General features: G+C 37.9%; 1 protein-coding gene across 2 annotated transcripts in view; it reads right to left on the reverse strand.

Annotated features, from left to right (window-relative positions):
• Positions 1 to 11,958, reverse strand: part of LOC106082017 (uncharacterized) — a 19,864-nt gene extending 7,906 nt beyond the window's left edge. The window contains exons 1-4 of one of the 2 annotated variants that reach the window (XM_013244318.2): positions 11,895 to 11,958; positions 7,384 to 7,497; positions 6,419 to 6,710; positions 5,967 to 6,221 (exon numbers count right to left, since the gene is read on the reverse strand). In XM_013244318.2, coding sequence (XP_013099772.2) covers positions 5,967 to 6,221; positions 6,419 to 6,708 — 545 coding nt within the window. In that variant the 5' untranslated portion in view covers positions 6,709 to 6,710; positions 7,384 to 7,497; positions 11,895 to 11,958. Of the gene's footprint in view, positions 1 to 5,966; positions 6,222 to 6,418; positions 6,732 to 7,383; positions 7,498 to 11,894 lie in introns of both variants that reach the window. The other variant, XM_059366492.1, reaches the window with a different exon arrangement.
• Between the last annotated feature and the right edge of the window lie 1,705 nt (positions 11,959 to 13,663).

Consider the following 13,663-nt stretch of genomic DNA (forward strand, 5'->3'; position numbering starts at 1 on the left):
ATATATATATATATATATATATATATATATATATATATATATATATATATATATATATATATATATATATATATATATATATATATATATATATATATATATATATATATATATATATATATATATATATATATATATATATATATATATATATATATATATATATATATATATATATATATATATATATATATATATATATATATATATTATATATATATATATATATATATATATATATATATATATATATATATATATATATATATATATATATATATATATATATATATATATATATGCATATATATATATATATATATATTCCATATATATTTTCGTCCAATTTTGAATATTACTCAATAATTTAGTCATTTGTTAACCAATCTGCACAAAATTTGGCACGAAGATTTCTCTGACTGATAAATCTCATAGACATTTGTTCAGTTTTAGATATAGCTCCCATATATACGCATCTCCCGATTTTCACTTTAAAAGCCTTTGGTTACCCATTTATCAATCGATCTTCTCAAAAATTTGCACAACAATTTACTCCATGGCTCCTATTCGACATATCAAATGTAAGCAAATTTTAAATTCGACCACTTAGCCTGCATATCCAATGTGGTGTAGGGTATGAAAACGTCGGCATCCTCCGTCCTTATTTGTAGAGATATACAAATCTTCGGACATTCAGCCAATTATCGCCCAAAAAATTTTTTGTCTTTCCTTTTCCATTTGCATCCCCGATCATTGAGCTCGTCTCGAAAGAGAAACAAACAAAAATTGTAAAATTTAATAATATTCGCCCTAACAGGCAAAAACTTGAAAAAATGAAAAATTCGGTAGAGCCCGGCCAGGATTCGAACCTGGGCACACGGAGCAACAGCAAGAGCCATTGCCGTTGTCTTAGCGTTGGAAGCCATCAATACAACTTCCAACAGATGCACAAAATCATGTGTAGTACGGAAGAAGTGTAATTTGTCACAAAAAGAATGTCTGTCATTACACAAAAATAAATGCATTGGGAAAAGTACAGCTAATAGTCAGAGTTGTCGAGTGTGGTTAATGTGGTAATTGTATCATAAATGCGTTTTTGCTATGAATTCGAATCAAATACCACATACCAACGCACGGCCCTTGAAGCCATCACACCTAATATGGTTGAAAAGTCTTCTAATCAAAGACGAAACGCATCCCATTGTGGTTGGTGTGTGTTGCTATCTTTGGCTTTCCTTTTCCATTTGCATCCCCGATCATTGAGGTCGTCTCGAAAGAGAAACAAACAAAAAATTTTTTTTCACGTTAATTCAAATTGCTTTGGGATACGTCTTTCCTAACTCGATCTAGATTTTTTCGAAGACTGCTCTATTCTTGGGTATTTTTTTACCCATTCGGGTTAAGTGGATTCAATTGAAAGGACTAAAACCATTCTACCGGCGCTATACCAGTATAAACCAGTAAGGAAAGACAAAAGTCGGGCGGTGCCGACTGTGTCATACCCTACACCTACCTTATAAGTATAATGTGAGAGCTATATCCAATTCTGAACCAATTTTGATGGACCTCGGTGGGCAAATATGTTCAAACTGTAATAACCACGGTTGACAAATGACAACATTATTGCAAATTGCCCAAAATCTGACGAACATAAATATAGGAGCTATATCTAATTCTCAACCGATTTCGAACAAACTTCTCAGATAATGTGGTAGTCGTCGAGGAAAGCGTTGTGCAAAATTTTGGCAAAATTGTTCAAACAATGCGCTTGCAGTAGCTCTTGGGGTGAAAATCTGTCGATATACATATATGACAGCTATATCTGAATCTGGATCGATTTCTATGAAATTCTTCAGTAATATCGAGATTCATAAGAAAATCCTTCCTGCAAAATTTCGTAAGAATCTATTTAAAACTGAACACTTTCTTGCAATATTTCTCAAAATCAGACGAACATATATATGGGAGCTATACCTAAATCTGAACCGATTTCGAGCAAACTTCTCAGATACTGTGGCAGTCGTCGAGGAAAGCGTTTATATATATTATATATATATATATATATATATATATATATATATATATATATTATATATATATATATATATATATATATATATTATATATATATATATATATATATATATATATATGGAAGCTATATCTAAATCTGAACCGATTTCTATGAAATTCCGTAGCAATACTGGGAGTCATAAGGGAATCCTTTGTTCAAATTTTCGTGTGGATCGGTCAACAAATGACCGCATCATTGCAATACTAGTCCAAATCAGACGAACATATATATGAGAGCTAAATCTAAATCTGAACCGATTTCTATGAAACTCCCCAATAATGTCGAAACTTATAGGAGAATCCTTCGTGCAAAATTTCGTGAGAATCGGTTTACAAATGACGATATAATTGCAATTTTCGTCCAAATCAGACGAACATATATGGAAGCCAAGGACGTAGCCAGAATTTCATTTGGGGAAGGAGGGCGGATACTTCACATTTTTTCAAAATCGAAAATTGCCAAAATTCTTCTGTTACTGTAAAATTGTTAAAGATACCTCAAAATTGTTTTTTTTTTTTTGAAAATTGTGGTCGCTATTAGGTGCAGGAACTGACCCACCGGCGGTGACATTTGGTGATAAAGTCAGCACTGAATTTTGCACAGATTACCAACACACTATTTATAGGCCGATCCTAATCATTCAAAGCCTTTAAAGTGTGGTTGTTTTTGTGAATATCATTTGGAAGTTGTATTAATGGCTTCGGACGCTAGACAACGGCATCGTTATAGATAGGGTTTGCCTGTTGTTTGATGTAACAAAAGCCCATTTATGGCCAGAGGGGCATTCCGTTCTTTGGGACTATTATCTATTTATGGACAAATCTGGGGGATTTTGTGATGGTGTGTGAAGCCACACAAACTTACTTGCTATACAAAATTTACTTCCTATACCATAGTGTAACTTCTAGGGGCTCAATACCATTTTTTAAACCAAATCGGACAAAATTTAAGGCTTCTGGGGTTTTATGGGTGCTATTTCAAAGATATTTTTGGACCTATCTGTGTTTGGTAAAATCTGAGCCAATAAAGCCTATTTTCAATCACCAACGACCTACATCAATAAGGTCCGGCACGTGATAACTATGAGCACCACATAGGCTGGAACTTTAATCCTCGATCTGTGTAATATTAATCCGTATCAGCTGAGAGCTACTGGGCCCGTTCACAAGTTGCGGATAGTGGAATGTTTCATACGGAGTAGCTGCGACTGTAGTGGAGGACAATCAGCTGTATCGAGTGGGGGGTCTCAGTGAGAGGCCGGGTGACACCGGTTCTTCTGTACTGAGTGTGTTTGGCGCTCGATATGGTAAGGTTAGTTATTGGCGCCTTTAAATAACCAATGGTTATCAAGTTCCCGATAACCCATGACAGCCGGTTGTACGTACTGTATTGATCTGATGGGGTCCTTCATCGGCAAGGGCAGCCGCCTCAGTGTACAACACAATGCTACAACAGCAACAACGCTCCCGAGGCGATTGGTCCTATTGACTGAAACTAGATTGCTTACCCATAAGAGCTTAATGAAGATCGCTATCACCACATGCAACTATGCGGCTACTATAACAACAACATAAGGTGTATCTGTGTGAAAATTTAAATTGATGTGGTAGCTTGATTCAATCGAAAACTGTAGCGATTTCAAGATTTCAGACGGACGGACTGAGATGGCTAGATCCACCATCATGAATATATAATACATAAAAGGTTCGAAGAGCAATATTTCGAGGTGCTACATACGGGAAATTTTACCCCCATCCTATGGTGGTGGGTATCGCAAGAATTTTTTACTTCAAGTTTACTTTGTACTTTTTTATACCCACCACCAAAGGATGGGGGCATATTCATTTTGTCATTCCGTTTGCGACACATCGAAATATCCATTTCCGACCCTATAAAGAATATATATTCTTGATCAGCGTCAAAATCTAAGACGATCTAGCCATGTCCGTCCGTCTGTCTGTTGAAATCACGCTACAGTATTTAAAAATAGAGATATTGAGCTGGAACTTTGCATAGATTCTTTTTTTTTGTCTATAAGCAGTTTAAGTTCGAAGATGGGTTATATCGGACTATATCTTAATATAGCCACCATATAGACCGATCCGCCGATTTAGGGCCTAAGTGCCATAAAAGCCACATTTCTTATCCGATTTTGCTGAAATTTGGGACAGTGAGTTGTGTTAATCCCTTCGACATCATTTGTCAATTTGACCCAGATCGGGTCAGATTTAGATATAGCTGCCGTATAGACCCATCCGCCGATTTAGGGTCTTAGGCCCATAAAAGCCACATTTATTATCCGATTTTGTTGAAATTTGGGACAGTGAGTTGTATTAGGTCCTTCGACATCCTTCTTCAGTTTGGCTCAGATGGGTCCAGATTAGGATATAGCTGCCATATTGACCGATCTGCCGATTTCAGGTTTTGGGCTCATAAAAGGCGCATTTATTGTCCGATTTTGCCAAAATTTGAGACAGTGAGTTGTGTTAGGGCCTTCGATATCCTTCTTCAGTTTGGCTCAGATGGGTCCAGATTAAGATATAGCTGCCATATAGACCGATATCTCGATTTAAGGTTTTGGGCTCATAAAAGGCGCATTTATTGTCCGAGTTTACCAAAATTTGGGACAGTGAGTTGTCTTAGGGCCTTCGATATCCTTCTTCAATTTGGCCCAGATCGGTCCAGATTAAGATATAGCTGCCATATAAACCGATCTCTCGATTTAAGGCTCATAAAAGGCGCATTTGTTGTCCGATTTTGCCAAAATTTGGAACTGTGATTTTTGTTAGGCCCATCAACAATCTTCATCAATTTGGCTCACATCGGTTCAGATTTGGATACACCTGCCATATAGACCGATCTCTCCATTTAAGGTTTTGCGCCCATAAAAGGCTTATTTATTGTCTAAAGCCGCCGAAATTTGGGACAGTGAGTTAAGATAAGCCCTTCAATATATTTCTGAAATATGGCACAGATCGTTCCAGATTTGGATATAGCTGCCATATAGACCGAACTCTCGATTTAAGGTTTTGGGCCCATAAAAGGCGCATTTTTTGTCCGATTTCATCGAAATTTGGGACAGTGAGTTGTGATAGGCTCTTCTGAAGCTTGGCCCAAATCGGTCCAGATTTGGATATAGCTGCCATATAGACCGATATCTCGATTTAAAGTCTTGGCCCCATAAAAGGTGCATTTATAATCCGATTGCACTAAAATTTTACACAGTGACTTATGTTGGATTTTCGACAACCGTGTCGTATATGATTCAGATCGGTTTATGTTTAGTTATAGCTTCTAAAAAGAATAATATTTTGCCATTGAACATTGACTTGTACTTGGTCCGAATCAGAACATATTACGATATAGCTGTTATGGGGCATAAGGTATTTATTTTTCACCGGATTATGACGAAAGGTGGTTTACATATATACCCGAGGTGGTGGGTATCTTTGGCAGGGTGATTTGGGTTTTTAGTACTCTAGTGACAAAGTTCAGACGACTAATTGGCTCTTTTCAGAACTAAAAATTTCCTTCTAGATATCGATACTGGCCTACTGTTTATATGCGTTGAAAATGTTGGCTTTACTTTAAGCGCTATATAGTCCAATTAGTGGCATATACATAGCTGTGCGTAGGCAAAACTCTTTATTCTTCCGATTATAAGGGACACTGCAAAATTGCAGTATCAACAACATTAGAAAATAAATTCAAGACATTTACAGAACCGGGGAACGGAAGGGTAGAAACCATTTAAAATGTAAAGACATGCTCTATTGAAACAAACATACATATGTGTTAAGACATGTAAAGTGGGGAGGAGGGATGTCATAAAAATGTTGGTTTTCTCAAAACTGGGTGGGGAGCGTGGTGGAGATTTGTGGGCTAAACAAACCTTTGGTTCGATTTACGCGGAGGGGGTAGAGGTGCTCGACCTACAGGTCCAACACCACTTGGTGGAGACGGCGAAGATATTGATGAAGTCGGACTCGTTGCAGTCGCTACTGTTGTCGTTACTAGGGCCAATGATAAATTGGGATTGCTATGATTGGCTTTCTTGGTACGCGGTGGTACAACTATAGAAGAACGATCTGAACGTTCCGATGATACCGAGGGACTATGCCGATTAGCATCGTGTATCATGGTGGCACTAAACAATGAAAACGATGTTTTTTGTAGAAATAAAATGTAATGCATAAGATTTGGAATGAAAATCAAAAATTTTTGTGTTCGTATATGCACATGAGATGGCGAAATAAAAGACAGAGAAAAATTAAAACACACACACAATTATCGTCTATGTTAGAATCGAACAAATAAGTGAGGTTAGGGAATTGCACAAAATACCTGTCTGCAGCTGCGGCGCTAGCATTGACGTTCGACTGATTATTGACAGCGCCAACATGATTCAAACCATCCAGGGGCACAGCTGGTGTGGCCAAAGGCGTACGCTGGGTCATGGCCGGAGTACTGACTGCACTGGCACTGATGGTGGACGAGGGCGCATTGCCCAAATAGAACTGCACAGATTGGGATTCCACATTGTCCTCACTGCCCGAAGACTCATCACGCATTGAAGTACTGTTCAAGATGGCACTGCCACTGAGGCCGGAGCTTCGACTATAGCCATCGATCATACCTGGATAAATATACAAAAGTTCTTAAATCTTTTAATGGTTTAGACCCGCTACGAGACAGTTAATAGGTACTAGCTGGTTAAGACTATATGTATATGTAGAGTATGTAGTAGATAGTATAAATGCATGGGTAATTAACTTAAAAAGAGGCGCTTGGAAATTTGATGTTCTTGTTTTTGTGTCCTTACAACAACGATACAGCATCATACAACAACAGCAATACAAAGTACATATACATATGATTCAGACAAAGGGAGATAGTTGTGATAGGAGCGAGCGTAGGCAAGTAAAACGAAATAATGCTGGAGCGATTGTTAATCTGGAGGAGGGGGGGGAGTTGCTGCAATAAGTGGCATCCTCATGAAGTACCCATTAGACTACGGAGAGAGAGATAAGATGGTGTTTCATTGTGATTTAGTCTTTGAGTTTAATTTTAGTCCTTGGTTTCAAATGTGACATGTAATTTGATGATGAGTTCGTTCGTTCGTTCGTTTGAAGTAAAAAGATAAGGAGTTAATTTGCATTCATCATGCCAACATAAAGACAAACAACAGAAAAAAAATTAAAGATGTACATACATGTGTATTAATGACAATTTAGTTTGAATTATTTACATACGGTCAACAAAGACAGACATATTTGTAGAAGGAAAACAACAAATCACCGGGTTCTTACCTTAGAAGAAACCAAAATTCGGCACAAGCTCAGATCTCTAAACGATTTGGCGAGCAAACGACAGACCGACCGACCATTCAAACGAGAGTTTCCTTCCCTTTGATTATTGTTCACCTTTGGTATTTGTGGTGTATTTCATGGCGTATGGAAGGGACGCATGTTCGTAATTGGTATAAAGAGAATGCAAAAATTGTGTTTATGAAGAAATGTTACAACAGTTTCTGTGATGATGCAGCAAACAACAAAACCAGTAAAAGCCTTTGCTTCTAAACATGTTTACTTTTTTTGTTTGCTTTAGACATTAAACCCACAAATGCTAGCAATTAGCTCTGGCACATACTTACTGAGTTATCCTTTGCCTAAGTTTTGTCCTATTCCAATACTTTGTACTACTACCCCTTCCGGTGATTACTGAATTTTATAACATTTTCTTGTTTTCCTATTCTGGTGAAAGTGGATGCATAAACGGTTCCAAAGGCCCTTAATGGGTTGGCGCCGTACCAAAATGTGGACCGTTATGAATCCTACTTTGGTTTATAGAAATAATATAAATGTCTCTATCTTACCACCTTCGGTGGTGGTTATATGAAATATGTATAAGACCCCATAAAAAATTTGTGGTCCGATAACCAAACCTGGAGACTATTCCAGATATCCGACCCACTGACATACAGATGTGAGGCAGCCACTGCGGCTATGAGACTTAAGGCGATGGGAGAATGGATTGAGGATGGGAGCAGCTCATGCCATCGCGGTATAATCGAGGGGACGATAGGAAACCTGAAAGGAAGGGAAAAGGTTTCTGATCGGATACCTGAGATGAAGCTTGAAGTCGAGTGCGATGCACTGCTGCCATCGGCAAAGTCTTGGATTGACGAAACCCTAGTATTGCCATCTGGAAGATCATGTTACACGGATGGATCAAAGCTAGAGGACAGAGTGGGCCTGGTGGTCCACATTGAGAACCCAGGGACTGAGATCTGTCTTAGATTGCCTGACCATAATACGGTCCCGTGTAGGCGGAGATCCGGGCGATCGCGGAATGCGTGAAGTGGTGTGGTGCTAACGTGAGAACGTCGAATGTGAACATCTTTACCGACAGTAAAATTGCCATAAGGGCAATAACAACCAGGACGGTAAGGCCACGAACAGACAGTCTTGCAGTGTACGAAGGAGATTAACGCCTTCTCTGAGGATGGCAAAATCCGCATCGTTTGGCTGCCGGGCCATAACGGAGTAAGGGGAAACGAAAGGCAGACAATTTGGCGGTGAAGGCCAGAGGACTGCCGTCAATAAACTTGGTTAACCTGAAGCCTTGGGGTCGACGCAGTCCGAGTTAAGGGAGTTGGCGACAAATGCGCATTCAACATTGTGGAACAGCGAAACGGTCGGTAGGACGGCAAAAATCCTATTAGGGGAATCCAGATAGTGAGAAGACGAGGCTATTACTGAAAGGAAGCAAAAAGGAGGTCAGTATAGCTATTGGTATCATAACGGGACACATAGGACTACGTATAGGACACTTATGTAAAATCGGTGCGGCAAGTGATAGCATGTGTAGGGCATGGGGAGAGATGTTGAGACGTTGGAGCATTACCTTTGTCATTGCCCGGCTTTCGAGTCTAACAGATACTGGCACTTAGACACAATACCAGATAAGAACCAACTTAGGGGAGTGGTATTGAAAACAATTAAGGATTTTGTAAGTAGAGTGGAATTCCTAACTTCAAATTTTATTTTTAGAGGTTGTTTTATAGTTTTTAGAGCGCCCATGTCCATAGTGGCATGGGGCGGGTCATGTCCATAGTGGCATCTGCCCCCTATTTTCAACCTAACCTAACCAAACCCTCTGAAATGGACCTTCGAGAATTCACATTGTCCACTAATGTAATCTAAAATCTACTTTTGGTCTTAGATCAAGTATATCCAGGTAATAGCAATTGACAAATATTGGTTAGTATGTAATGTGAGAGGGCATCCTGCCTAGAGGCATTGGAAAGAACCCTAATACAACGTTGAAACGTTACTCAAAAAATGAACTTTAAAGCTGATCCTCTTAAAAGTGGCGATACCCAAAAACGTTTTGAGAACCATAATTCGCGTTACGACAAAATCCACTCGTTTATGTTGAGATTCTCGCAGTGCATGGGACGTACTAATAGCGCCAACATTGATTTAGACAATAATCAATTATTAGCAGCCAAAGTTTTCACTCGCCTTATTTTAGCGAATGGCTTACGGTAAACTGGGGAAACAAAAGACAGCAAATTGCAAAATCTATATTAGGGTACCAAAAGCCTATACCAGTGTGTTATACCCTGAGTGTTATACACTGAGGCGGCAGCACTTGCTGATGAAGAACTCCATCGGGTCAATCAGGTACGTTCAACCGGTTGCCATGGGAATGCAAACTGCCCATTAGTGCATTATGACACTACACACACACACACACGCATTATGCGGCTAAGAATGTAGCATAAAGGGAAACCCTGCAATCAGCACAAACATATAGAATAATGGAAAGATTTGGCTGGAAAAGAGAAAGAATAAATGTCCCTACCACAAAAAGATGATGTGGAAATATGCAAGTGCAAGGGGCCGCAATGAAGTCTGAAAATAATCCCAAAGAATTAAATATCAAGCTGAAGGTTTTGGTATAGAAACACGATTTTGTTGAGATGAAGATGATAATTTGGTACGAGACAGAGAGTGTGCTGAGGATATGGAAGGAACATTATACAAAAATGTTTGTATGCGGCTGGGTCGTTGTTAAAAGTACCGCCGAACTTAAATCTGATGAGGATATTGAGTGTATACTGTAGCATGGGCTTAATAGTCCATAGGATAATATATAAACTGCGCCATAACAACTTATAATCAGCTGAAGCCGTGCTTGGCATATTGCAGAGGATAATACTCCAATCTGTATGCATGAGCTATGCGGTATTATTTAAGCTGTTATCACACTATATGTTTTTGTCTTATGACATGTCATTTTTTATGTATCATTGGTATTTAATTTTGATTGTTAAAATTGTCAATTTACATACGATTCATCAGGCCTGTTTGAGTACTTTTCCAGTAAAAATTTGCAGAAGAGTAAGAAAAGCCTTTACTCTCTTTTGATTCTAATTTGAATTTAACAGCTGATTTTCATAAAACAGCTTCAATCACGAAAATGATAATATCAATCAAAGTTTTTGAAAAAGGTAATTGAAAAAATTTCAATTAAACAAATTCCATATTCAATTAAAAAAAACCATATTCAATTAAAAAAAAATGATTGAACATTTTTAGAATTTCCAATAAATTTTTTATTTGATCCTATGATTGATTTTTTTTTTCAAACTTTCAATTAATTTTTTGACTAATCCAATTAAAACAAGTTAAAAGGCGTTAAGTTCGGCCGGGCCGAACTTTGGATACCAATCACCTCGGACATTGGACCAAAACGGACATTAAGTAGTCTAATAAGTACAAATCATTTCCCAGTTTTGTAGAACAAAATATTGGTCTTTTTGGTAGCCCATTTTCGAAATTTACCTGCTTATGGACAAAAAAAGAATCTTTGCAAAGTTTCAGCTCAATATCTCCATTTTTAAAGACTGTAGCGTGATTTCAACAGACGGACGGACAGACAAAAAGGTTTAGAGGGTGAAAAAGGCACTGTTTCGAATTTCATCAAAATCGAATGAAAAATGGTCCTTTTATGGGCTCAATACTATATTTCGGGAAAACGGTCTATATGGCAGCTATATCCAAATATGGTCCGTTCTGGACGATATTCAACAAAAGGGTTTAGAGGGGTACCGGAACTCGCTTTGCCAAATTTGATTGAAATAGGACTGAAAAATGCTCCTTTTATAGGCTCAGCTATGGCAGCTATATCCAAATATAGTCCGATCTGTACCACATTTGACAGGAATAGGTATGGGTCTACCAGAACGCTCTGTGCCAAATTTCATCGAATTCGGGTAATAAATGGATCTTTTATGGCCTCATTACCCTTTATCGGGAGATCAGAACTCACTGTGCCAAATCACATCGAAATCGGATGAAAAATTACCAATTTTTTTGCCTCAATACTTTAACCCTGGAAATCGGTCTATACAGCGGCTATATATAACTAAAATCCGATTTTATGAGATCAGAAGATCAAATTAAAATTAAAAAAATACCCAGCTTTTAGGTATAAATGGGTAAATTCACGGGTATTAACCCAATTTACAGGGTAAATATCTTTTGGGTATTTACAGGGTAAATATCTTTTGGGTATTTACCCATCGCCCATCTCTATTTATGACCTATTCAACGCCTAGATCTGCTAGGTTATGTTGCGAGGATGGAAGCCCCAGCCAGAAAGTCATTTGAATCGGACGAAAGGAAGATCGAAACTTCGCCTGAAAAATTTTTGCTTGTTATTAGGAATCAAACCCTAAGTACCAACTCGGCTATTCGGCCATGGCCACTTATGCAGGCTAGCTTATAGCAGCAGGTTAAATAAGACTCACTTAAAAAATTGCCTGCCTACTGTAATACAGCTACTGAGCAAAGCCTTTTGGTGGAAATCGAATCCACGAACCGCCACTGGAAGTCCATGGTCGATATCAACTCAGCTATCGGGGAGCTCGATCTTTGAACTTTCTTTCATGCAACGCCACTTGATCTGCAGAAAATTTGCTACAATAAGAAGGTTTTAATTGGAACATAAATTATATTGGATAATGTAAACTATAGTATGTTAATTTTTCTAGTTCTCAAAGTTAGAAAACATTAAATTAAATCAGTCACATTGGATATAATTTTGTATAGCTAGAAAAACGTTATTGAAAAATAAAATTTTAAAATTGTTGGTAGTATAAACAAGTAAGAGCGTGCTAAGTTCGGCCGGGCCGAATCTTATATACCCTCCACCATGGATCACATTTGTCGAGTTCTATGCGCGTTATCTCTGTTTAGGCAAACAAAGAATATTTAATAAGAACTGTAATGCTATTGGAGCTATATCAAGTTATAGTCCGATTCGGACCATAAATGAATGCTGAACATTGTAGAAGTCATTGTGTAATATCTCAGTTCATTCGGATAAGAATTGCGCCTTATAGGGGCTCAAGAAGCAAAATCGGGAGATAGGTTTATATGTGAGTTGTATCAAGATATTGATCGATTCAGACAATATTAGGCACGTATGTTGAAGGTCATGAGAGAAGCCGTTGTTCAAAATTTCTGCCAAATCGGATAGGAATTGCGCCCTCTAGAGGCTCAAGAAGTCAAGATCCAAGATCGGTTCATATGATAGCTAAGTCGGGTAATGTACCGATTTGAATCATACTTAGCACAGTTATTGGAAGTCATAAAAAAACATCTCATGCAAAATTTCAGCCAAATCGGAGGAGAATTGCGCCCTCTAGAGGCTCAAGAAGTCAAGATCCCAAATCGGTTTATATGACAGCTATACCATATTTGAACCTATTTCAATCATACTTAGCACAGTTATTGGAAGTCATAATAAAACATCGCATGCAAAATTTCAGCCAAATAAAACGAGAATTGCAACCTCTAGAGGCTCAAGAAGTCAAGATCTAAGATCGGTTTATATGACAGCTGTTTCAGATTATGAACCGATTTGAATCATACCTAACACAGTTGTTGGAAGTGATGCCAAAACACCACGTGAATTGCGCCCTCTATAGGCTCAAAAATCAAGACCGAAGATCGGTTTATATGACAGCTATATCAAAACATGGACCGATTTGGCCCAACCCAACCGACCTACTCTAATAAAAAGTATTTGTGCAATATTTCAAGCGGTTAGCTTTACTCCTTCGAAGGCGTGCTTTCGACAGACAGACGGACGGGCATGGCTAGATTGACTTAAAATAATATGACGATGGGGTCTCAGACGCATATTTCGAGGTGTTACAAACAGAATGAGAAAATTAGTATACCCCCATTCTATGGTGGAGGGTATAAAGATATTTTTTCATGGGCTTAAACCAATGGAAATACATAGGGTGCTCGATACTCTGACCACTGATATCATCTAAGAACTCATTTGAATTGGGAGTTAAGGGAATTTTATAAAAAAAAGATATCTTATGCCGTTTTAATTCGTATGTGTCTTAAGAGTTGTCAAGTATGGAATTCATGTTCATGACAGTAAATAGGATGACTTAACTCCCTCCTCACTTCATCCTTTATATATACATATATGTACATAGTTGCTTTGTTAAACGTTTATGAAAGTTAATGTGTTGGGATATTTGAATAATTGAATTTC

Source organism: Stomoxys calcitrans, chromosome 4 (assembly GCF_963082655.1).
Source record: "Stomoxys calcitrans chromosome 4, idStoCalc2.1, whole genome shotgun sequence".
Classification (NCBI taxonomy): domain Eukaryota; kingdom Metazoa; phylum Arthropoda; class Insecta; order Diptera; family Muscidae; genus Stomoxys; species Stomoxys calcitrans.